At 38.2% G+C, this 24,900-nt stretch overlaps 1 protein-coding gene and 1 pseudogene across 3 annotated transcripts; both read left to right on the forward strand.

The window, feature by feature from the left end:
• The first annotated feature begins 2,254 nt into the window (after positions 1 to 2,254).
• Positions 2,255 to 8,258, forward strand: LOC143856710 (transcription factor bHLH35-like; annotated as a pseudogene). Its single transcript, XR_013238302.1, has 5 exons — positions 2,255 to 2,454; positions 3,303 to 3,470; positions 5,090 to 5,329; positions 6,090 to 6,260; positions 8,000 to 8,258. The product of XR_013238302.1 is annotated as a transcription factor bHLH35-like (transcript).
• Positions 8,259 to 17,906: 9,648 nt separating this feature from the next.
• Positions 17,907 to 23,735, forward strand: LOC143856365 (transcription factor bHLH35-like). 2 transcript variants are annotated; one of them, XM_077366559.1, is made up of 5 exons: positions 17,907 to 18,056; positions 18,908 to 19,076; positions 20,525 to 20,737; positions 21,498 to 21,668; positions 23,474 to 23,735. In XM_077366559.1, exons 1-5 carry the CDS (start codon positions 17,986 to 17,988, stop codon positions 23,561 to 23,563), a joined length of 714 nt encoding a protein of 237 aa, XP_077222674.1. In that variant the 5' UTR covers positions 17,907 to 17,985; the 3' UTR covers positions 23,564 to 23,735. The 2 variants fall into 2 exon arrangements, with proteins under 2 accessions (XP_077222674.1, XP_077222675.1); XM_077366560.1 differs by lacking the exon at positions 20,525 to 20,737.
• The last annotated feature ends 1,165 nt before the right edge of the window (positions 23,736 to 24,900 follow it).

The following is a 24,900-nucleotide window of genomic DNA, read 5'->3' on the forward strand; positions in this document are numbered from 1 at the left end:
CACAGAGATCGTGCCCTCATTCCATAAAAGCCAATCAGCTTCTCCCAAGGACCAAAATACACTATATAATCATCATTATCCTTCCTCTATTGAGGGCGCGACACGTCGCACCCACACCGAGCCACAATGCAAGAGGCCCCCTCCTCTATTAAAAGACCCCCACACTCAAAGGTAAATTGAGACGAATAAGGCCAGATATATAACTCTCTAGTTCCATTATTGCTTGGCTCTTCTCTGTTGTGCAGAATTCTGACTTTAGCGTCAAAGTGGTCTCCCGGAACCACAACTCTGGCCACCTAACGCTTTCTCTATGAGCACGGGCTTATCGCTTATCGAAGCTCTACCAACCGCCGGATCTCGGCATCATTTTAAAAAATTAAAAGCTAAATAAAAAATGATATCTAAGAACTTAAAAATGTAATTGACATGGAATATGTTATACATAAAACAAATAATTAAATTAGAGATAATCTATTTGCTACTATAGTTTATACTATAATGTAATTAAAAAAGGCTATTGATATTAACACTCATGTTTTGATAATTGCACTAACTCACCCTGTCTTTTCTTTTTTAATTGGGTTATGAGAGCTTTTGGGAATTGTAAAAGACAAGGTGACTTAGTGCAATTATCAAAACATGGCATTGTCCGCCTTTAAAATATGTACGTAAAGAAAGGAAAAAAATGAAAGGTGATAAATAAGGCGATAAGTTAGGGGCGTGTTCTTTAATATTCCAAACGTTAAGGCCCTGTTCATTTTAGATTGTGACAACAGATTGTGAGCTTCAAACCGATTATTGGGCTCAAAATTAAACGCATTTTTTTATTCGAACAATCAGTTTGGGGCTCAGAATCAGTTGTCACAATCTAAAAGGAACAAGGCCTAAAGAACATGCCCTAAATCGTTGATTCTTGTAAGTATTGATTTTACAGATGGGTCATCCCTGTCGGGTGATGGTACGTGGTGGGTCCTACAAAATTTTTGTCACAAAAACTACATTTTTTTATATGAATTGTGTTTACGCGGAGAGCACATGCTATTTTTATATTTTCTCATATAAACGACAATTTTGATTGGGCGATAATATTTTCAACCCCCCCCCCCGGGATTATGCATGCGCTCCCCTTATAACGTGATTCGACGCAAAAAGGCGTTAAAGTTGCTTACTTTTTCTTGTTAAATCCATGGTTTAAAATTTTGATTTCGGTACCAGTTTCGGACTTCCGAAAAACTGAAATTCCAAATTTTTGGTCGAAATTTAGCACTCTCATTCAAAATTTCGGCCGGAATTTTGTAACTCTTTAAAAAAAAAAAAGAAGGCATTTTCTCAAAATTTCCGACCGAAATTACCGAAATTTGGTAAATCGCAAAATTTCTAATTTTGCCAAATACCGGTTTCGGTCCCGATCGAAATTTCGGATTTCGGTCGAAATTTAAAACCATTGTTAAATCACGTTATAAGTGCAGGGGAGTGAAAATATCATCTCCCTTTCGGTTTCTCATATTGATTTAATTTTGTTTATAATAAGCTGACGCAGAATTCCTGACGTAGCATTGCTGACGTAGCTGGGTCTTTAGTTCATATCCGTTGCTTTCCACCATGAAATAATAACACTTTTATATGTACCCATGTTTCGATATTGGCGTAGCATTGCTTTCCGCCTCTCTCTCTCTCTCTCTCTCTTAATTTTTACATTTTTTTTTTCCACCGGATGCTAAAGTCTCAACAAGCTATTAACTGAAGAACAGTCAATTGGGGACTTTTAAAATAAAGAGAGGGCTGCCAATATGAAAAAAAAAGAAGGGAAAAAGATATTCTCATGCCCATGGATTCAATTATGGCACTACACCCTTCACTTTATACTTCTCTAAGGAGATTTATTGCCTTTTTCTCTCCTCATTCTAGGAATCAAAATACCACACCCTTGGAATTGGATACCGATACCGATACCGATTCCCAATTCCCGTAATCCAAATTCACCTCAAGAGAAAACCGAAAGCCATTTATGTCTAGGTTTTCTTAAAAAAGAAGAACCCTAGATTTTTTTCCTTTATAAAAGAGGAAATTAAAGAGTATCCAACTTCACTATCATAGTGCGAAAAAGAAGTAAGAGTATTCAAAGCTGCTTCTTCTGTTCGCACTGGGTGCAACGACGAGTGCGGTCTTAGACGTTTGGCCTATACATACGCTGCCTTAGTCGTTGGGCCTACACGGTCTTTTCGACCCTTGATCCAACGGTCCAGAATCTTTCTCACGAAGCTGGAGTGCAAATCTTTCTCCATGTGGCTCTTTTTCTTCTTTATTCTTCTTTCTCTCCCTTCCTCTTTTTATATTAAAGCCCCCATTTGGAAACAAAGACACCACCATCAACACAGCAAAAATGGAGAATAACGAGGAATACAAATTATACTGGGAAACCAATATGTTCTTCCAAAACGAAGAACTCGACAGGTATTCAAAAAATCAGTTCCTCTTTTGTTTCATTCATGGTTATGTTTTGTTACAGTTTCAATTTTTTCAGTACTTCTGAGTTGGGTTTCTTAGAACTCAAAAGGTTGTTGATGGTTTTATTTTTGAATTTCTTTAAAGAAGTTGGTATTTTCACCTCCTTGATTTGATGTCTTCCACCACCCCATACTCTCATTGAAGGTTGCAACTTGGGTTGGGTTTTACCCAACCCGCGTCGGGCCGACCCGAAAATTACCCGGGTCGGGTTTAGAAATCATTGGTCTGGGGTTGGTTAGGGTTTTAAGTTGAAAAACCCGATTCAATCTTGGGTTGGATAGGGTTTAAAGAAAAAAAACTAGAAACCCAGCCGACCCGACTCTAAAAGTTGTAGTACAACTTCCTTAAAACATGGCGAATTATTTTCTAATATATTGATATAATTGTCTTCATTGAGCTGGTCATGTTTGTGATGTGAAAAATAGTTATACACTCAGTTGATATAAATCTAGAGACTTTTGGCAAGTAAATTTATCATTTTCTACAATCTTTGAAATTAGTCATTATCTAAGCTAGATAATAAAAATCCGACTCGACCGACTCGCCCCGAACCAACCCGAGGAATTATCTTGGGTTGGGAAAACCCAACCCGACCGACCCGAGATAATTTCTTAGGTAGAGTAGGGTAACCTGACCCGTCCGAACCAAGTTGCAATCTTAATGTCATTTTCAGTTCATTGGGAATCGTAAAAGCCAACAAAACTTGTAAAAATAAAAGGTATGGGGTGGAAATATCAGATTTTGAAATAGTATATCGAAACAAGAATTTTTAAGGTGTGTTGTGTGTTTTGCAGTTGGGGATTAGATGAGGCAATTTCTGGGTATTACGATGATTCAAGTTCTCCGGATGGTGCTGCTTCTTCGGCGACCCAAAGAACAATATTGACTCAGAGAGAAAAAGAAGGAAGAAGCTCAATGATAGTCTTTATGCCCTCAGAGCCGTTGTACCCCGCATAAGTAAGGTAGGACGAAAAATTACAAAATAAATATAAAAGATAAGACAAGGGCAATGATATTTTCACCCCCTGCAGTGCTCATTCGCTCCCCTTTTAACTTGATTTGACGTCAAAAAGTGTTAAAGTTGCCCACTTTTCAAGTTATTTGGGGGCGAATGCGTACTGCAGGGGGCCGGGTGAAAATATCATCGCCCTAAGTCCATAGGCGGTTTGGATCAACCTATGGTGTGGGCTGTACATTCCATTTCGAAAGATGTCCCCGTGAGGCCGTTAAGGAAGAGATTTCAGATAAGGGGGTGAATTTATCACCGGCCATTCAAATATTGCAAAAACAAAAGAAAAAAATTTCAGTCTACTGAGTGTATTCTTTTCTAAGTATAATACATATGGGGGAAATTGATTGATCAAGGGCTAGGCTTGTCCTACCATGGTGGGGTCGACGTCAATGGGCTACACTTATGGACATGGCTTTGACACATCCATGAGGGACACATGGTCCGGGAAAATGAATGTAAGAATCTTTTTAGGATTTCTATCAAATACTACGTCGGAAAAAGGAGGGTACCACATATGAAATGATTTTGAACGGGAAATGATTTATTCGTTCACTTTTCTTCTCTGGGCCACTCTCTTTCAGTGTGAAAAGAGTAGCTATAAATACACTAGAAGCACTGAAAGAGAGTAGCTATAAATACACTAGAAGAAGAGTGGTTGGGGAAGAAAAGTAGGAGAATTTACGTCTCACTAGGGAACACTATAAATTATTTTGGACCCATCTCTTCACCATGGTTTTAAATTTCGACCGAAATCCGAAATTTCGGTGGAGACCGACACCGCAATCAATCAAAACCGAAACTCATTTATTTCGGCCGAAATTTTGGTTTTTCCGAAATTTGACCCAAAAAATCTGTTTTTTTTAATATTAATTTAATATTTCACAGAAATTTTGACTGAAATTACCGTAATTTCAACCGAAATTTAATAATGAATAAAATATTGGGGAAATTTTGACCGAAATTTAATAATGAATAAAATATTGTTTTCGGGTTTTGTACCGACCGAAATTTCATTTCAAGGTCCGAAACCGGTGCCGAAACCGAAATTTTAAACCTTGCCCTTCACTACAATGGACTGTGTCTGAAACAACCCTACAAATTTTGCCACGTAGGAATATGCTGTTTATTTTATCAAACTATAAGGGTAATTTTTTCATAAAAAAATGTATATCTTTGAAATATTAGGGCCGTTTGGGCATCTCCGTCTTCCTAGCACCTGTGGGGCCTTTTCTCTTCCTCGTCTTTTTTTTATTATTTATTTTTTGTTAATTAATGAAACCTTTTCTTTTCTTGTGTATGTTTTATAGAGATTTTATATGGTGTAAGCCCTTATACTCCCGTATTTTTCTAAAAGTACTGTACAGCCTGAACACCGTCGGATGATCGAAACCATCCATTTGATGGGCCATAACATAAATAGGTTGTGCCTAAAAAATTATTTAATTATGATGTTTTAACCATCCCATCTAGAGAGAGAATATTGTTCTATATTTTCCACACTAAGTACAATTAAATAGATTTTGACTATGATTAATTGATTGGTTGAATTGAATAATTGTACGGGGTTAGATGGACAAAGCATCAACCATCAAGGACGCAATCAAGTACATTCAAGAGCTTCATGAGCAAGAAAAGAAGATCCAAGCTGAGATTATAGAGCTTGAGACTCTGAAACAAAAGAAAATACCCATTTGTGATATTGAACACACAAGCCTCTCCCTTTCTCAATCAAAGAAAAAGAGAACGGATCAAAGCTGTGATTCTAAGGTTACTGGAGGACAACGAACGGCTACCATCGAAGTCCTAGAAGTAAGTTGTACAACTTTTTTTGAAATTGGAATAGGAAGCCGACTCCGATTCCTAATTCCGGCAATCCAAACTAGGGGTGTAAACGAGCCGAGCCGAGCTTGGCCAGGCTCGGCTCGGCTCGTTAAGCTCAAAAGCTCGGCTCGGGCTCGAACCAGGCTCGGCTTGGCTGGGCTCGGTCACGCTCGCGAGCCTTACCGAGCTCGGGTTATATTAAGTTCACACCCCTCATCTTCCCTGGACAGCCCTATCTAGTGTAATTTGACTACTTTTTTTACACTATGGGGGGTGGTCCAAGTAACAAATGGGGTTCCAAAAATGAAGTGACATATTTTGCCTTCCCCTTTCACTCCCTGGATATCCCTTTTAGTGTATATATTAATATATAATATATATATTTAAATATATTAAATTCTTAACGAGCCTTAACGAGCCGAGCCAAGCCTAAATCGGGCTCGGCTCGTTAAGCTTAACGAGCCTGGCAAGCCGGCTCGGCTCGGCTCGTTAAGGATTTGAGCAGAGCTCGAGCCCGAGCCAAAATTGACACCCTTAATCCAAACACAGCCATATATAAAGTAAAGATTCGAGTTCCATTTTTCAAACAAAGTGGTGCAGTTATCAATTCTTTTATTCTGTAATTTTGCTTAAATGTGACATTAGAGTCTAGTGTGAATGTTTAATCCCTCTTAATTACCCAAATAATAGAAAGGATGCTTAGAAGTAAATAAATTTACTTATAAAAATATTTTTGAATAAATTGCAGCTTAGGGTTAATGAGGTGGGAGAAAGGACATCGGTTATTAGCATCACTTGCAGTAAAAAGACAGATACGATGGTAAAGCTGTTCGAAGTTTTTGAGTCTTTGAAGCTTAAAATCATTACAGCAAATATCACTGCTTTATCTAGCAGGCTTTTGAAGACTATTTTCGTCGAGGTAATTTTTCCCAATATAATAAATTCCATTACTCTCTATTATAGTTACCCAGGTGGGAAACGAATTTGGGAAGCTAAACGTGAAACGGAAATGGGAAACACATGAAAAAATATAACTGAAACGGGAAACGAGAAAATAATAAAAAATCATATGAGAAACATCTTAGGAAACACATTACAAGCGTTTCAGAAACGATAAAAAAAACACACCTGAAACACAAAGAAAACATGGAATATATGGTTTTGTAGATTTAAATTTTGTTAATTTCAAATTTCTATTTGATTTTTCTTATTTTTATTCTTATTGCAATGTATGCTATTGTTTTCTTTTTTAATATTTATTCCACAATTTTTATGTGTTTTTTCAAAAATGATTTTCATAAGTTCCACACATATTTCCTACATGTTTCACCTGCGTTTTCTACGAGTGTTGCATACGTTTATGAAGCATTCCACACATGATTTACATAAGTTTCTCATATGTTTCCCGTGCATTTCGGAAACATTTTTCCAATATTTTTTATCATGTTTCGAAAATATTTCCGAAATGCCGGAAACACATTTTACGGGAAACGAGTCTCACTCGTGAGAAACACGTTATAGGGGAAACAGGTTTCCCACCTGCCGAAGGAGTTTCGGGCAACTATGCTCCCTACTTTTGCCTCTTTACGAGTGTGTTTGGCGTACCGTTTGAAATAGCATTTGAAACGGCATTTTGCCAAACGGTGTTTTCATGTTTGATTGGCCAGATCAAAATGGCGTTTTACACGGCAAACGGAGGTATTGTATATTTGGTTGCAAATGTCCCAAAACGGAGTTTTAGTGGTAAAAAGGTGTAAAAATGAGTTTTGGTGAGGGCAAACACGTAAAAACCCACAGCTCAAGTTTTGCAAATGGACCTCCCCCCCTCCATCTGCAAAACGCCGTTTTGAGGGTTCAAAACGGTGTTTCAAACAGCGTTTCAAACGCCAAACGGTGTTTTAAACGGTACGCCAAACACTCACTACAAATGCTAAGTAAACATTCGCTCTTAGGCTCTTTTCTAACAGCCACTTTTTCGTCACTACACATGCCACATGGATGTGACAGGGACCGTTGAACTGACCTATGAAAACACGTCTGATCCAATTCTTCAAAATGACAAAAATACCCTTGCTTAGTATGAAATGATATATTCTCACCCTTTTCTTTGCAGTACCACCTCCTTTAAGTTTAGAAACTAAAAGGAGTAATCTTGACGGGGGAGAATATATCAATTCCCTTGTTTTATTTTATTTTGAAAAGGGATTTGCTAAACTCCGTCACAAAAGGATTTTCAAGGCTGGTCTGTCGCACATCAGACCAGCCACCTCGTTAATGAAGACAACAGAGGTGGCTAGTCTGATGTGCGACAGACCAGCCGTGTTGTCTTCATTAATGAGGTGGCTGGTCTGATGTGCGACAGACCAGCCGCGAAAATCCTTTTGCGATGGACGCTAGCAATTGGTTGCTTGGGCCTTTCCTAAGGAGAAATCATGACCTCTTTGGACCTTACACATGGCGAGGGGTTTGGATAGGATCCGTTGATCCTACTTGTAACCACAAGTCTAACATTTGCTAATATGAGGTGTCAATATCGATGTCCAAATGGGGTCTTAACCTCTTCACCTACCTATGAAAGAAAATAAATAATTTAAGAAACTAAGGTTTTCTAAATCAACTCTTGTAAGATTTGCTAATTTGAGTAAATTATTTGGTCAGGCTGATGAAGTAGAAAAAGCTCAACTGAAGGAGAAGATTGAAATAGCCATAGCAGATTTGGATGTGCCCAAAAGTTCTATAAGCTTCTAGTTCAAGGAAAGGAATCCTAAGTTTTCTCTACACGTGTATTTTCGTCATGAGAGGCTAAACTTTCTACATTCAGCTTACCATAAGGAGCCATCTTGGCAATTGTATTAGAATGCATTACTGAAGTCATGTACTCACCATTATATTTTCAATATATTTTGCTATTTCTCTACCAGTGATAACGCAACAAACATGGCAAAATTCTATACCCTTATGACCCCACAATACACATAGCATGTGTTGGGGTATGGTGTGGGACCCCCGTTTTCTCTCTTTTTGTTGAAAGGTTAAAATGATTGCTTGTATCGTGGATGCATTATATTACCATGCTTCGTGGTCTATATCGTCCCTGAGGCATATCATTATTGATCTAAGTCTTTGCAAATGAATCGTCTACCAACAGCACAATGTACCCCCATTAGAATCAAGGTAGATGCTCTCCAACAATGAAACCCTTTATGAAGTGAAAGGACAGCAAGGCACCAAAACCCTCAAGAAGCCAGCACAAGCAAGATGAAGGCAAGACAACTCTTGCAGAGGCACAACAGTCCTCATGAAGGCATAGCAGCCCTTAAGATGGCACAATAGTCCACATATATCCACAGAAGTTCACACGAGGAGACAAAAGATCATACTAAGATTGCACCACAGTTAAATACCACCCACTTGAAGCAGCAGCTCACACGAAGCAACAGTTCACACCAAGACTACACAACGATCCACAAGAAACTGCAACACAAAAAAGACTATCGTAATCCTCTTCCTGCTTTATTGCTCCACAGTTCCATTTCCAGCTTCTTAACAACTTTGTTTTGAAAGGATAACAAGAAATAAATAAGAAGAAAAGAAAGATACAAATGGGGAAGAGGTTACCCTTCATACAATGTGTTCCAGCTTCTTTATTACACCATCACTTTGTTATGAACAAGGTTTTAAATGTTGGTTTCGGTGACCACCGAAACCAAAATGTTTCAGTTTCGGTGGAAATTTCGACCGAAATCATGTAAAATTTTGACAAAAAATTCGTCTTTTTTAAAAATTTCATCGAAATGTATAAATTTCAGTGGGAATTTTGGTAATTTCGGTAGAAATTTCAGCACTTGTGGTGGAAATCTTTAACATTTCAGCAGAAATTTTGTAAATAATGGTGAAAAATGAAATTTCGGAGGAATTTCGTGGAAATCATGTAACATTTCGATTCAATGTACTTTCAGTGTTGGCCCTGGCTGAAATTCAAAATTTCATATTTCTTTTTGGAATGTTACAGTCATCTTATCCATATTTGAGTTAAGCTGTATCATCAAGTTTGGAATGTACAACCTTTCCCATAAATAACATGTCATCAAATGTGGAATGACACACAACAACTGTAAACATCATCGAAACATATCAAGTGCCTATCTTAGCCAAGAAATGGAGATTCAAAAAAATCAAAATAACATGGATGTAGGTTAAGTCCTATCTATATAGACTTTAACCCCATCTCCTCACAGTTTTGAATATTCAATCTTTGGTCAGTCCCTTTGTGAGAGCATCAACCATATTATCCTTCGATCGCACATCAACCAAAGTGATAATACCTTGTTCTGTAAGATAATACAGCGTGGCATGTTTTAGCCTAACATGTCTCCTCTTACCATTAAAGAGCGAGTTTTTCACAACCGTAATTGTAGCTTGATTATCACAGAACAAACTTAAAGATTTAATCTTTAAATGAGTCAATCGAATGTCTAGGATCAGATCTCTTATCCACTCTGCTTCATCTCCTGTAGAAGTTAAAGCATAAAGTTCTGATTCCATAGATGACAGAGCGATACAAGTCTGTATTTTGACTTCCATGCAACAGCGGTTCCACCCAGTGTAAATACATAACTACTGGTAGATTTACTGTCTCCTAATTCTGAGCCCTATGATGCATCAGAATATCCTTCCAGGATAGGAGGATGGCCATTATAACATAGAGCATATCCTTGAGTACCCTTAAGGTATCTCATTAGCCTCATAAGGGCATCTCAATGCTCATGGCCAGGATTACTAGTGAAACAACTCAGCAATGCAACTGTAAAGGCTATGTCTGGCCTAGTTGAGACTACCAATCAGTTTAGAATAATCTAACTGATTCACAATGTCTCATTCATTAGAGATCAGCTTCTTAGTATAATCAAATGGTGTCTCAATCGGTTTACACTCACTGTATCCCCATGTAGAAAGTAGTTTTTCAATACTATGGGCTTGGCTAAGAGTAATCCCTTGCCTTTCAAAACTTACTTTCATACCAAGAATGGTGTCAACCATACCAAGATCTTTCATGTTGAATTCTTTAGCCAAAGCGGATTTCACGTCACTCACTAGAGAGAGATCGGAACCAAGAATCAACATATCGTCTACATACAAGCAAATAATCGCAACCTTATTCGACACAGAACGAAAGTAAAGGCATTTATCTGAGTAACTGGTCTGAAAACCAAAGCTCTTTACTACCTTGTCAAATTTTTGATGGCACAATTTAGGTGCTTGTTTAAGACCATACAAAGATTTGTGTAACTTACAAACTTTGTTCTCCAAACCTTCCATGACAAACCCTTCAGGTTGGTTCATGTAGATTTTCTTTGTGAGGTCTCCATTAAGGAAAGCCGTTTTTACATCCATTTGATGCACAACATACTTCTCAATAGAAGCAAAAGCAAGAAGAATTCTTATCGTTGCCAAATGATAGACCGTTGAGTAAATATCAAAGTGGTCTATCTCCCTTAGCTACTAAACGTGCTTTATACCGAGCTATGGATCCGTCAGGATTAAGTTTCTTCTTCAAAATCCACTTACAGCCCACAGTCTTAGCCCATTTTGCAAATCGACTAGATGCCAAGTTTGATTTTGTAACAGAGAGCTCATTTCATCATAAACAGCTTCTGCCCACAACAAAGAGTCCCGAGATCGCATCGCTTCCTTATAAGATGATGGATCATTCTCTAAATGGTAGGTCACAAAGTCCTCACCAAAGTTTTTGGGGACTCTATCTCTTGTACAAACTCTTAAAGGTTCTGATTTAAAAATCAGTGTAGGGCAGGTGTCAGAAATATTCTGTTCAAACTCTACATGCGATTTAGAAACTCTAATGCTTCAAAATTGTTAGAGGAAATTAGGTCAAGCAAGAGGTTGCTCGAAGCATTACACCCAAGGTATCTAGTTTGGAATACCAAGTTTGTTGCCTCCTGCCCCTATATATAGAGAGATACACTAGGGTTAATGACTGGTTAATGGACTCTAGCCCATGTAGGCCCACTACACCGGTCCATTATCTTATTGGGCTTATATTAGAACATATATGGGTTATATTATATACCCAACAAAAACATCATGTGAGGCACCTGAACTTAAATTAGTCATCCAATTAGGATAATCTGAAAATAAAATTAGTAAATCACCCAATTATGATAAATTCATGGAATCATAACCACAAAAGTTGGATTTAAATTAAACTTCTAATTCATTGATCCAATACAAATGTTAAAGTATAAGAGGTGGCTCCTAAAGTGGAACTTACAATAGAGAGATCTAAATACGAGATTTCTAAGGGAGAGCGAGAGAGATTTGCAATGAAAATGAGAGAGATAAGAACAATAAGTGACGAAGAAATCAACTAGCAGTTTGGGCTTTATATTGTAAGGTTTTTCCCAAGGAAAAGTTTTACCCGGAAAATTTACTTACCGAAAAAATTGTCAGTAAAAGTTTTCATGATGGCCAAACTTGCCAGCAAATCTCCACAGATGGGAAGGTTTGGAATGTCACTATGTCAGTAGTCGAGAAAAGGAACAAGTGCAGCTCCGTTTGGTTGCCGGAATTTTTTTGGTTCTTAGGATTTTTGTGGAACAAAAAACTTCCTGGGAGATTGGTTGGAAACAAAACTCCCTGGAAGTATCCCGGCAAAATAAAAATCCCATGTTTGGTTGAACGGACTATGGTGGGGAAAAAAATGCTTTGTTTAGTTGCTTGAATTGTTGGGAAGAAAAAAAAAGCTTCTGCAAGCTTTTATTTGGTTACTGAGATTATTTTGGTTCCTGGGACTATTTTTTTTCCTTCTTGGGATTTCGTGCAGGCTTATTTTGGTTCCTGGAACATATATGGGTTATATTATATACCCAACAAAAGCATCATGTGAGGCACCTGAACTTAAATTAGTCATCCAATTAGTATAATCTGAAAATAAAATTAGTAAATCACCCAATTATGATAAATTCATGGAATCATAACCACAAAAGTTGGATTTACAAATGTTAAAGTATAAGAGGTGGCCTCCTAAAGTGGAACTTACAAGAAAGAGATCTAAATAAGAGATTTCTAAGCTAGAGCGAGAGAGATTTGCAGTGAAAATGAGAGAGATAAGAACAATAAGTGAGGAAGAAATCAACTAGCTGTTTAGGGTTTATATTGTAAGGTTTTTCCTAAGGAAAAGTTTTAGCCGGAAAATTTACTTACCGAAAAAATTGTCAGTAAAAGTTTTCATGATGGACAAACTTGCCTGCAAATCTCTACAGATGGGAAGGTTTGGGATGTCACTATGTCAGTAGTCGAGAAAAGGAACAAGTGCAGCTCCGTTTGGTTGCCGGAATTTTTTTGGTTCTTGGGATTTTTGTGGAACAAAAAACTTCCTGGGAGATTGGTGGGATAAAAAACTCCCTCGAAGTATCCCGGTAAAATAAAAATCCCATGTTTGGTTGACCGGACTATGGGGGAAAAAAATGCTTTGTTTTGGTGCTTGAACTGTTGGGAAGAAAGAAAAATCTACTGCAAGCTTACTTTTGGTTACTGAGATTAGTTTGGTTCCTGGGACTATTTTTTTTCCTTTCTGGTATTTCGTGCGGGGTTATTTTGGTTCCTGGAACTATTTTGGCCCACCAACCAAACGTGGGTTTCCTGCGAAAATTCCACAAAAGTCCCAATAATCAAAAAAATTCCGGCAACCAAACGTATATTTCATGGAAAAAACATTCCTGATTACCAACCACCCTAAAGAAAAGGTCATATCTAGGTTATAGGGTAGGGGCCCACATTCATTCAGGAAAATGGTTGTACCCTTCATGGCACTTCAAGATATGAGGAAAATGTCCCCTGTGATATTGGCATCTTACCAAATGAAATACAACTTTTATTAGAAGCTACTAGTCGCTAAATAAAGGCTCGAAACGCTTGATTCTGAGTAAAATATAGGAACAATTTTGTCCTTTCAGTACCTCTGATGGCAAATTACTATGTTGTCAATTCATTTTCCCTATTTATGTTAGGAAAAGTATTAAGGAATTGACATCGAGACTCCCTACTTTCTGCATTGCGTGACTCACTGTTCGTTTTTAAACATTTTTAAACACAGGCTAAAATATTCTCCAAGGGGTATGCGACTTACCCCACTCTGGGGTAAATCATTTGACTTATAACCACTGGAAGAATCACCACTTTTTGTAGCGGGTAAATGAATATTTCGCCCTTATTTACTACCACCGGAACAAACTCTTAACAAAATGAGGAGTGTCATTATCAGAACAAAGCAAGTGTGGAGATTTCTTGTACATAGTCGTGTTGAAGGGAGCTACTTCATCGTATCCATTTGTTAATTAATCTTGGGAAGTGATACATTCGCCCCTTTTTTTAACTTGGAACAACCCCTTCTACTGTATTTATGACTACTACTTGAGAAGCTTCCCTTCACATTTGACTACTCCGCGAACACATTACGAAAGCATTTCACACAAGATACACTATGATTCATGACGCTTTTAATTTTTTATTTATTTTTTGGCTAAGCCCCACCACCAAGCTATGTTTAGTGCTCTACGTAGGGGTGTCAATTTTGGCTCGGGCTCGGAAGCTCGCTCGAGCTCGGCTCGAATCCTTAACGAGCCGAGCCGAGCCGGCTTGCCAGGCTTGTTAAGCTTAACGAGCCGAGCCCGATTTAGGCCAGGCTCGGCTCGGCTCGGCTCGTATAAAAATATATAGTAATTTTTTTCCGTAATAAATATAATACAGTAGTAGTAAACAGTAGTAGGAAACAGTAGGAAACATCTGTGACAGCGCATAATCATGACTTTTTCTACTTTTTTCGTAATTGTAATAACTTGTAAACTTTTGTTCGTATTATTTTTGCTAATTGTCATAACTTGCCAACTTTTATTCTTAATTTTTCATTTAAAACTTTAGCTATTTTACTTTTTCAGTAATGATTACTTTTTTTTGTTTTTCGTTTTGCTAGCGAACTTTCCAGAGACACCTTTTTCTTTTTAAAATAACCCAACCATTTTTTTCTTTCTGCTAGCGGCCTTTGCGAGACATCTTTTTCTTTTTAAAATAGCCCACCAGCCAAGCTCGATAAGGCTCGCGAGCGGCTCGCGAGCCTAGCCGAGCCTGGCCGAGCCGAGCCGAGCCGAGCCTGGTTCGAGCCCGAGCCGAGCCCGAGCCTAACATTTTAGCTTAACGAGCCGAGCCTAACATTTTAGCTTAACGAGCCGAGCCGAGCCTGGCCAAGCTCGGCTCGGCTCGGCTCGTTTACACCCCTAGCTCTACGCGTCACAAGTCGCCCCAGTGTTGCTTATTAAATGGGCGAAAGTAATTCATGATTATAAAAGAGCGTCCATCGCTTAAAAAAAAAAGCTTATTCTATACCAGAAGTTATAAAAAATATATGAAAGTGTCATATGCATGCCCCGATGTTATTTAATACATTACAAAAGCATTTTTATTAGAACTCTGATCCTTCCCCGGATGAGCGCGACGTGGGAAGCGAGCCAAGGGAAGGAAGACCTCCCTGACATCACTATCAGTGCATGTTCGTCCATCCACTCGCGTGATGACGTATGGCCACCAACAAGTAGGGGTGCAGCTTGGGTCGGGTTGAACCTGAATTTGGGTTGGGTTAGGTTGGGTTGAGTTTTTTAAAAATCGGGTTGGGTTAGGTTGGGAAAAATCAACCCGAATTGGAAATTGGGTTGGGTCGGGTTGGGGTGTCGGGCAACCTGACCCGACCCGAAACCTGATTTCCAATTCCAATATGTATAAAATTTTTATTTCTATGTTTGTTTTGTCATTATATAACTTAAATCTAGAAAGAAATAAAAAACTTGGTGAAAGTTGTCCTAATTAACCCTCTTGTTGGGGAACATCTAATGACTAGGATGAGATGGAAATACAAAAATAAAATGGAAAAATCAAACAAATGGTGAAATTGGGTTGGGTCGGGCTGAGAAAATTACAAATCGGGTCGGGTCGGGTCGGGTTGGAAAAATGGGTTCCTCGGGTTGGGTTGGGTTGGCCTCAAACTGACCCAACCCGACCCGAGTTGCACCCCTACCAACAAGGGACATGCCCAGCTGCTGCCGTCTATAATAACCTCGTTAGAGCGACCACCGGATCCCACACTACAAGAAAAAGGACATTCATCGACGTTCACGAGTGTTAAAAAGTTGTAAAAACGTCGGTGGACGTAACACCGATGGTTTTGCATAAATGTCGGTAATTTCAGCGTGCTTAAAGCCTTTTACCGACGTTTTTAACTAATCGTCGGTGTATGGCCTAAAGCCACGATTTTGTCTGCCCACCTCCTTAGCACGTGCTCTCCTGAAGGAAGTAAGGAACCTTCCTTCCACTCTTGCAACACAGAGATCGTGCCCTCATTCCATAAAAGCCAATCAGCTTCTCCCAAGGACCAAAATACACTGTATATAATCATCATTATCCTTGGCTCTTCTCTGTTGTGCAGAATTCTGACTTGAGCGTCGAAGTGGTCTCCCAGAACCACAACTCTGCCCACCTAACGCTTTCTCTATGAGCACGGGCTTATCGCTTATCGAAGCTCTACCAACCGCTGGATCTCGGCATCATTTTAAAAAATTAAATGCTAAATAAAAATTGATGTCTAAGAACTTAAAAATGTAATTGACATGGAATATGTTATACATAAAACAAATAATTAAATTAGAGATAATCTATTTGCTACTATAGTTTATACTATAATGTAATTAAAAAAGGCTATTGATATTAACACTCATGTTTTGATAATTGCACTAACTCACCCTGTCTTTTCTTTTTTAATTGGGTTATGAGAGCTTTTGGGAATTGTAAAAGACAAGGTGACTTAGTGCAATTATCAAAACATGGCATTGTCCGCCTTTAAAATATGTACGTAAAAAAAGGAAAAAAATGAAAGGTGATAAATAAGGCGATAAGTTAGGGGCGTGTTCTTTAATATTCCAAACGTTAAGGCCCTGTTCATTTTAGATTGTGACAACAGATTGTGAGCTTCAAACCGATTATTGGGCTCAAAATTAAACGCATTTTCTTATTCCAACAATCAGTTTGGGGCTCAGAATCAGTTGTCACAATCTAAAAGGAACAAGGCCTAAAGAACATGCCCTAAATCGTTGATTCTTGTAAGTATTGATTTTACAGATGGGTCATCCCTGTCGGGTGATGGTACGTGGTGGGTCCTACAAATTTTTTGTCACAAAAACTACATTTTTTTATATGAATTGTGTTAACGCGGAGAGCACATGCTATTTTTATATTTTCTCATATAAATGACAATTTTGATTGGGCGATAATATTTTCAACCCCCCCCCCCCCCCCCCCCCCCCCCCCCGGGATTATGCATGCGCTCCCCTTATAACGTGATTCGACGCAAAAAGGCGTTAAAGTTGCTTACTTTTTCTTGTTAAATCCATGGTTTAAAATTTTGATTTCGGTACCAGTTTCGGACTTCCGAAAAACCGAAATTCCAAATTTTTGGTCGAAATTTAGCACTCTCATTCAAAATTTCGGCCGGAATTTTGTAACTCTTTAAAAAAAAAAAAAGAAGGCATTTTCTCAAAATTTCCGACCGAAATTACCGAAATTTGGTAAATTGCAAAATTTCTAATTTTGCCAAATACCGGTTTCGGTCCCGGTTGAAATTTCGGATTTCGGTCGAAATTTAAAACCATTGTTAAATCACGTTATAAGTGCAGGGGAGTGAAAATATCATCTCCCTTTCGGTTTCTCATATTGATTTAATTTTGTTTATAATAAGCTGACGCAGAATTCCTGACGTAGCATTGCTGACGTAGCTGGGTCTTTAGTTCATATCCATTGCTTTCCACCATGAAATAATAACACTTTTATATGTACCTATGTTTCGATATTGGCCGCCTCTCTCTCTCTCTCTCTCTCTCTCTCTCTCTCTCTTCATTTTTACTTTTTTTTTTTTTTCCACCGGATGCTAAAGTCTCAACAAAGCTATTAACTGAAGAACAGTCAATTGGGGACTTTTAAAATAAAGAGAGGACTGCCAATATAAAAAAAAAAAAAGGAAAAAGATATTCTCATGCCCATGGATTCAATTATGGCACTACACCCTTCACTTTATACTTCTCTAAGGAGATTTATTGCCTTTTTCTCTCCTCATTCTGGGAATCAAAATACCACACCCTTGGAATTGGATACCGATACCGATTCCCAATTCATGTAATCCAAATTCACCTCGAGAAAACCGAAAGCCATTTACGTCTAGGTTTTCTTAAAAAAAGAAGAACCCTAGATTTTTTTCCTTTATAAAAGAGGAAATTAAAGAGTATCCAACTTCACTATCATAGTGCGAAAAAGAAGTAGAGTATTCAAAGCTGCTTCTTCTGTTCGCACTGGGTGCAACGACGAGTGCGGTCTTAGTCGTTTGGCCTATACATACGCTGCCTTTGTCGTTGGGCCTACACGGTCTTTTCGACCCTTGATCCAACGGTCCAGAATCTTTCTCACGAAGCTGGAGTGCAAATCTTTCTCCATCTGGCTCTTTTTCTTCTTTATTCTTCTCTCTCTCCCTTCCTCTTTTTATATTAAAGCCCCCATTTGGAAACAAAGACACCACCATCAACACAGCAAAAATGGAGAATAACGAGGAATACAAATTATACTGGGAAACCAATATGTTCTTCCAAAACGAAGAACTCGACAGGTATTCAAAAAATCAGTTCCTCTTTTGTTTCATTCATGGGTATGTTTTGTTACAGTTTCAATTTTTTCAGTACTTCTGAGTTGGGTTTCTTAGAACTCAAAAGGTTGTTGATGGTTTTATTTTTGAATTTCTTTAAAGAAGTTGGTATTTTCACCTCCTTGATTTGATGTCTTCCACCACCCCATACTGTCATGTAAGGTTGCAACTTGGGTTGGATTTTACCCCACCCGCATCGGGCCGACCCGAAAATTACCCGGGTCGGGTTTAGAAATTGGTCTTGGGTTGGTTAGGGTTTTAAGTTGAAAAACCCGATTCAATCTTGAGTTGGATAGGGTTTAAAGAAAAAAAACTAGAAACCCGGCCGACCCGACTCTAAAAGTTGTAGTACAACTTCCTTAAAACATAGCGAATTATTTTCTAATATATTGATATAATTGTCTTCATTGAGCTGGTCATGTTTGTGATGTGAAAAATAGTTATACACTCAGTTGATATAAATCGATCTAAGAGACTTTTGGCAAGTAAATTTATCATTTTCTACAATCTTTGAAATTAGTCATTATCTAAGCTAGATAATAAAAACCCGACTCGACCGACTCGACCCGAACCAACCGAGGAATTATCTTGGGTTGGGGAAAACCCAACCCGATCGACCCGAGATAATTTCTTAGGTAGGGTAGGGTAACCTGACCCGTCCGAACCAAGTTGCAACCTTAATGTCATTTTCAGTTCATTGGGAATCGTAAAAGCCAACAAAACTTGTAAAAATAAAAGGTATGGGGGTGGAAATATCAGATTTTGAAATAGTATATCGTAACAAGAATTTTTAAGGTGTGTTGTGTGTTTTGCAGTTGGGGATTAGATGAGGCAATTTCTGGGTACTACGATGATTCAAGTTCTCCGGATGGTGCTGCTTCTTCGGCGACCCCAAAGAACAATATTGACTCAGAGAGAAAAAGAAGGAAGAAGCTCAATGATAGGCTTTATGCCCTCAGAGCCGTTGTACCCTGCATAAGTAAGGTAGGACGAAAAATTACAAAATAAATACAAAAAATAAGACAAGGGCAATGATATTTTCACCACCTGCAGTGCGCATTCGCTCCCTTTTTAACTTGATTTGACGTCAAAAAGTGTTGAAGTTGCCCACTTTTCAAGTTATAAGGGGCGAATGCGTACTGCAGGGCCGGGTGAAAATATCATCGCCCTAAGTCCATAGCCGGTTTGGATCTATGGTGTGGGCTGTACATTCCATTTTGAAAGATGTCCCCGTGAGGCCGTGAAGGAAGAGATTTCAGATAAGAGGGTGAATTTATCACCGGCCATTCAAATATTGAAAAAACAAAAGAAAAAAATTTCAGTCAACTGAGTGTATTCTTTTGTAAGTATAATATATATGGGGGAATTTGATTGATCAAGGGCTAGGCTTGTCCTACCATGGTGGGGTCGACGTCAATGGGCTACACTTATGGACATGGATCTGACACGTCCATGTGGGACACATGGTCCGGGAAAATGAATGATAAGAATCTTTTTAGGATTTCTATCAAATACTACGTTGGAAAAAGGAGGGTACCACATATGAAATGATTTTGAACGGGAAATTATATATTCGTTCACTTTTCTTCTTGGGGCCACTCTCTTTTAGTGTGAAAAGAGTAGCTATAAATCCACTAGAAGAAGAGTGGTTGGGGAAGAAAAGTAGGAGAATTTACATCTCACTAGGGAACACTATAAATTATTTTGGTCCCATCTCTTCACCATGGTTTTAAATTTCGACCGAAATCCGAAATTTCGGTGGAGACCGACACCGAAATCAATCAAAACCGAAACTCATTTATTTCGGCCGAAATTTTGGTTTTTCCAAAATTTGACCCAAAAATTCTGTTTTTTTAAATATTAATTTAATATTTCACATAAAATTTGACCGAAATTTAATAATGAATAAAATATTGTTTTCGGGTTTTGTACCAGATTTTGACCGAAAATTTGAAATTTTATCAAACTATAAGGGTATTTTTTTCAAACTATAAGGGTATTTTTTTCATAAAAAAATGTATATCTTTGAAATATGATAGTATAAGGAGGGCCGTTTGGGTATCTCCGTCTTCCTAGCACCTGTGGGGCCTTTTCTCTTCCTCGTCTTTTTATTATTATTAATTTTTTGTTAATTAAGGAAACCTTTTCTTTTCTTGTGTATGTTTTATAGAGATTTTATATGGTGTAAGCCCTTATAGTCCCGTATTTTTCTGAAAGTACTGTACGCCCTGACCCATCGGATGATCGAAACCATCCATTTGATGGGCCATAACATAAATAGGTTGTGCCTAAAAAAATTATTTAATTATGATGTTTTAACCGTCCCATCTAGAGAGAGAATATTGTTCTATATTTTTCCACACTAAGTACAATTAAATAGATTTTGACTATGATTAATTGATTGGTTGAATTGAATAATTGTACGGGGTTAGATGGACAAAGCATCAACCATCAAGGACGCAATCAAGTACATTCAAGAGCTTCATGAGCAAGAAAAGAAGATCCAAGCTGAGATTATAGAGCTTGAGACTCTGAAACAAAAGAAAATACCCATTTGTGATATTGAACACACAAGCCTCTCCCTTTCTCAATCAAAGAAAAAGAGAACGGATCAAAGCTGTGATTCTACCATCGAAGTCCTTGAAGTAAGTTGTACAACTTTTTTTGAAATTGGAATAGGAAGGCGACTCCGATTCCTAATTCCGGCAATCCAAACTAGGGGTGTAAACGAGCCGAGCCGAGCTTGGCCAGGCTCGGCTCGGCTCGTTAAGCTCAAACGCTCGGCTCGGGCTCGAACCAGGCTTGGCTTGGCTGGGCTCGGTCACGCTCGCGAGCCTTACCGAGCTTGGGTTATATTAAGTTCACACCCCTCATCTTCCCTGGACAGCCCTATCTAGTGTAATTTGACTACTTTTTTTACACTATGGGGGGTGGTCCAAGTAACAAATGGGGTTCCAAAAATGAAGTGACATATTTTGCCTTCCCCTTTCACTCCCTGGATATCCCTTTTAGTGTATATATTAATATATAATATATATATTTAAATATATTAAATTCTTAACGAGCCTTAACGAGCCGAGCCGAGCCTAAATCGGGCTCGGCTCGTTAAGCTTAACGAGCCTGGCAAGCCGGCTCGGCTCGGCTAGTTAAGGATTTGAGCCGAGCTCGAGTCCGAGCCAAAATTGACACCCTTAATCCAAACACAGCCATATATAAAGTAAAGATTCGAGTTCCATTTTTCAAACAAAGTGGTGCAGTTATCAATTCTTTTATTCTGTAATTTTGCTTAAATGTGACATTAGAGTCTAGTGTGAATGTTTAATCCCTCTTAATTACCCAAATAATAGAAAGGATGCTTAGAAGTAAATAAATTTACTTATAAAAATATTTTTGAATAAATTGCAGCTAACGGTTTATGAGGTGGGAGAAAGGACATCGGTTATTAGCATCACTTGCAGTAAAAAGACAGATACGATGGTAAAGCTGTTCGAAGTTTTTGAGTCTTTGAAGCTTAAAATCATTAGAGCAAATATCACTGCTTTATCTGGCAGGCTTTTGAAGACTGTTTTCGTCGAGGTAATTTTTCCCAATATAATAAATTCCATTACTCTCTATTATAGTTACCCAGGTGGGAAACGAATTTGGGAAGCTAAACGTGAAACGGAAATGGGAAACACATGAAAAAAATATAACTGAAACGGGAAACGAGAAAATAATAAAAAATCATATGAGAAACATCTTAGGAAACACATTAGAAGCGTTTCAGAAACGATAGAAAAAACACACCTGAAACACAAAGAAAACATGGAATATATGGTTTTGTAGATTTAAATTTGGTTAATTTCAAATTTCTATTTGATTTTTCTTATTTTTATTCTTATTGCAATGTATGCTATTGTTTTCTTTTTTAATATCTATTCCACAATTTTTTATGTGTTTTTTCAAAAATGATTTTCATAAGTTCCACACATATTTCCTACATGTTTCCCATGCGTTTTCTACGAGTGTTGCATACGTTTATGAAGCATTCCACACATGATTTACATAAGTTTCTCATATGTTTCCCGTGCATTTCGGAAACATTTTTCCAATATTTTTTATCATGTTTCAGAAATATTTCCGAAATGCCGGAAACACATTTTACGGGAAACGAGTCTCACTCGTGAGAAACACGTTATAGGGGAAACAGGTTTCCCACCTGCCGAAGGAGTTTCGGGCAACTATGCTCCCTTTTTTTGCCTCTTTACGGGTGTGTTTGGCGTACCGTTTGAAATAGCATTTGAAACGACATTTTGCCAAACGGTGTTTTCATGTTTGATTGGCCAGATCAAAATGACGTTTTACACGGCAAACGGAGGTATTGTATATTTGGTTGCAAATGTCCCAAAACGGAGTTTTAGTGGTAAAAAGGTGAAAAAATGAGTTTTGGTGAGGGCAAACACGTAAAAACCCACAGCTCAAGTTTTGCAAATGGACCTCCCCCCCTCCATTTGCAAAACGTTGTTTTGAGGGTTCAAAACGGTGTTTGAAACAGCGTTTCAAACGGTGGCTACGCACCCAAACACTCCCAAACGGCCGTTTGGCCCCAAAATGCTATTTCAAACGCCAAACGGTGTTTTAAATGGTACGCCAGACACGCACTACAAATGCTCGCTCTTAGGCTCTTTTCTAACAGCCACTTTTTCGTCACTACACATGCCACATGGATGTGACAGGGACCGTTGAACTGACCTATGAAAACACTGACCTATGAAAACACGTCTGATCCAATTCTTCAAAATGACAAAAATACCCTTGCTTAGTATGAAATGATATATTCTCACCCTTTTCTTTGCAGTACCACCTCCTTAAGTTTAGAAACTAAAAGGAGTAATCTTGACGGGGGAGAATTTATCAATTCCCTTGTTTTATTTTATTTTGAAAAGGGATTTGCTAAGCTCCGTCACAAAAGGATTTTCGCGGCTGGTCTGTCGCACATCAGACCAGCCACCTCGTTAATGAAGACAACAGAGGTGGCTGGTCTGATGTGCGACAGACCAGCCGTGTTGTCTTCATTAACGAGGAGGTTGGTCTGATGTGCGACAGACCAGCTGCGAAAATCCTTTTGCGATGGACGCTAGCAATTGGTTGCTTGGGCCTTTCCTAAGGAGAAATCATGACCTCTTTGGACCTTACACATGGCAAGGGGTTTGGATCTGATCCGTTGATCCTACTTGTAACCACAAGTCTAACATTTGCTAATATGAGGTGTCAATATCGCTGTCCAAATGGGGTCTTAACCTCTTCACCTACCTATGAAAGAAAATAAATAATTTAAGAAACTAAGGTTTTCTAAATCAACTCTTGTAAGATTTGCTAATTTGAGTAAATTATTTGGTCAGGCTGATGAAGTAGAAAAAGCTCAACTGAAGGAGAAGATTGAAATAGCCATAGCAGATTTGGATGTGCCCAAAAGTTCTATAAGCTTCTAGTTCAAGGAAAGGAATCCTAAGTTCTCTCTACACGTGTATTTTCGTCATGAGAGGCTAAACTTTCTACATTCAGCTTACCATAAGGAGCCATCTTGGCAATTGTATTGGAATGCATTACTGAAGTCATGTACTCACCATTATATTTTCAATATATTTTGCTATTTCTCTACCAGTGATAACGAAACAAACATGGCAAAATTCTATCCCCTTATGACCCCACAATACACACAGCATGTGTTGGGGTATGGTGTGGGACCCCCGTTTTCCCTCTTTTTGTTGAAAGGTTAAAATGATTGCTTGTATCGTGGATGCATTATATTACCATGCTTCGTGGTCTATATCGTACCTGAGGCAGATCATTATTGATCTAAGCCATTCATGTAGCATGCTTCATGAATTTACAATGGTTAAGATTCAGCTACCAATAAAGGCACTTAAGACATGGTCAAAACACTTTTAGTTTAGGACTAAGTTTTCAAAATGAATTTTCGAGGCCAAATTCATCAGACCCAATTTGGCTTCTAACAAAATGAACAAATTACCCCTAATTAATATAGTAGTAAGTTTTCAAAAGAATAGTTAGTGGTGTATAAAATGCGAGCAATGCCTAATATATTTGCTCCACAATAATGGCATGGAAGGAGAGTCTAGCATAGAAAAGGTGGTGCAAACACATAAAATTAATTAACTCCATTTTATATAATAATAAATTTAAAATTTAAAATCATACCCATGCTCCTAAGGTCAACCTCAAATCTTTTATAACAAATTTCCTCTTTAAGTTTAGACAAATTATTTGTAATTTTCACATATCTCTCTCTCTCTCTCCAAAAATAGGATCTCACCAAATCCAATGGAAAGAAATATTTTCATCCTCTTCGCTCCTCCTCCCCAAGATTTCAAATACAACAAAAAAGGTCTCTCATTCTCTCTACAACACAATATTATTAGTTACTCTCCACAATATGAGAACTTATATGATGCCCGACCATGAGATTATAAAGGGCAGAGAGAGAGATGGCATCTCTCCCTTGGTTTTTAATCCAAGAGAAAGCCTTTTTTTTTATACTTTTCCTTAGTTCAAAAACCAAGGCAGCAGGTTCTGTCTCTTCCCGCCCTTTACATTCTCATGGTCGGGCATCATATAATTTCTCCCACAATATTATGTTCCTATTAATTTCTTACACTAAATTCTCAATATTTACTTGTTCGATCTTTGGCGCGGAACGGGGAAACATACATTGCATCATCGACATCCACACATGATCTTGACACAGGACACCCGCGGCCCACTGCACTTCTACAATCGAAGAAATGGCAGATGACATGGATCAGTG

This window comes from Tasmannia lanceolata, unplaced genomic scaffold (genome assembly GCF_043159265.1).
Source record: "Tasmannia lanceolata isolate RefF3 unplaced genomic scaffold, GAP_Taslan_0.1 ptg000023l, whole genome shotgun sequence".
Classification (NCBI taxonomy): domain Eukaryota; kingdom Viridiplantae; phylum Streptophyta; class Magnoliopsida; order Canellales; family Winteraceae; genus Tasmannia; species Tasmannia lanceolata.

Coding starts and splice junctions, on each gene's coding strand:
- LOC143856365 (XM_077366559.1), top strand. CDS start 17,986: ATGGAGAATAACGAGGAATACAAATTATACTGGGAAACCAATATGTTC. Junction 18,057..18,907: donor CAAAACGAAGAACTCGACAG/GTATTCAAAAAA, acceptor TGTGTTTTGCAG/TTGGGGATTAGATGAGGCAA. Junction 21,669..23,473: donor TGAAGACTGTTTTCGTCGAG/GTAATTTTTCCC, acceptor TTATTTGGTCAG/GCTGATGAAGTAGAAAAAGC.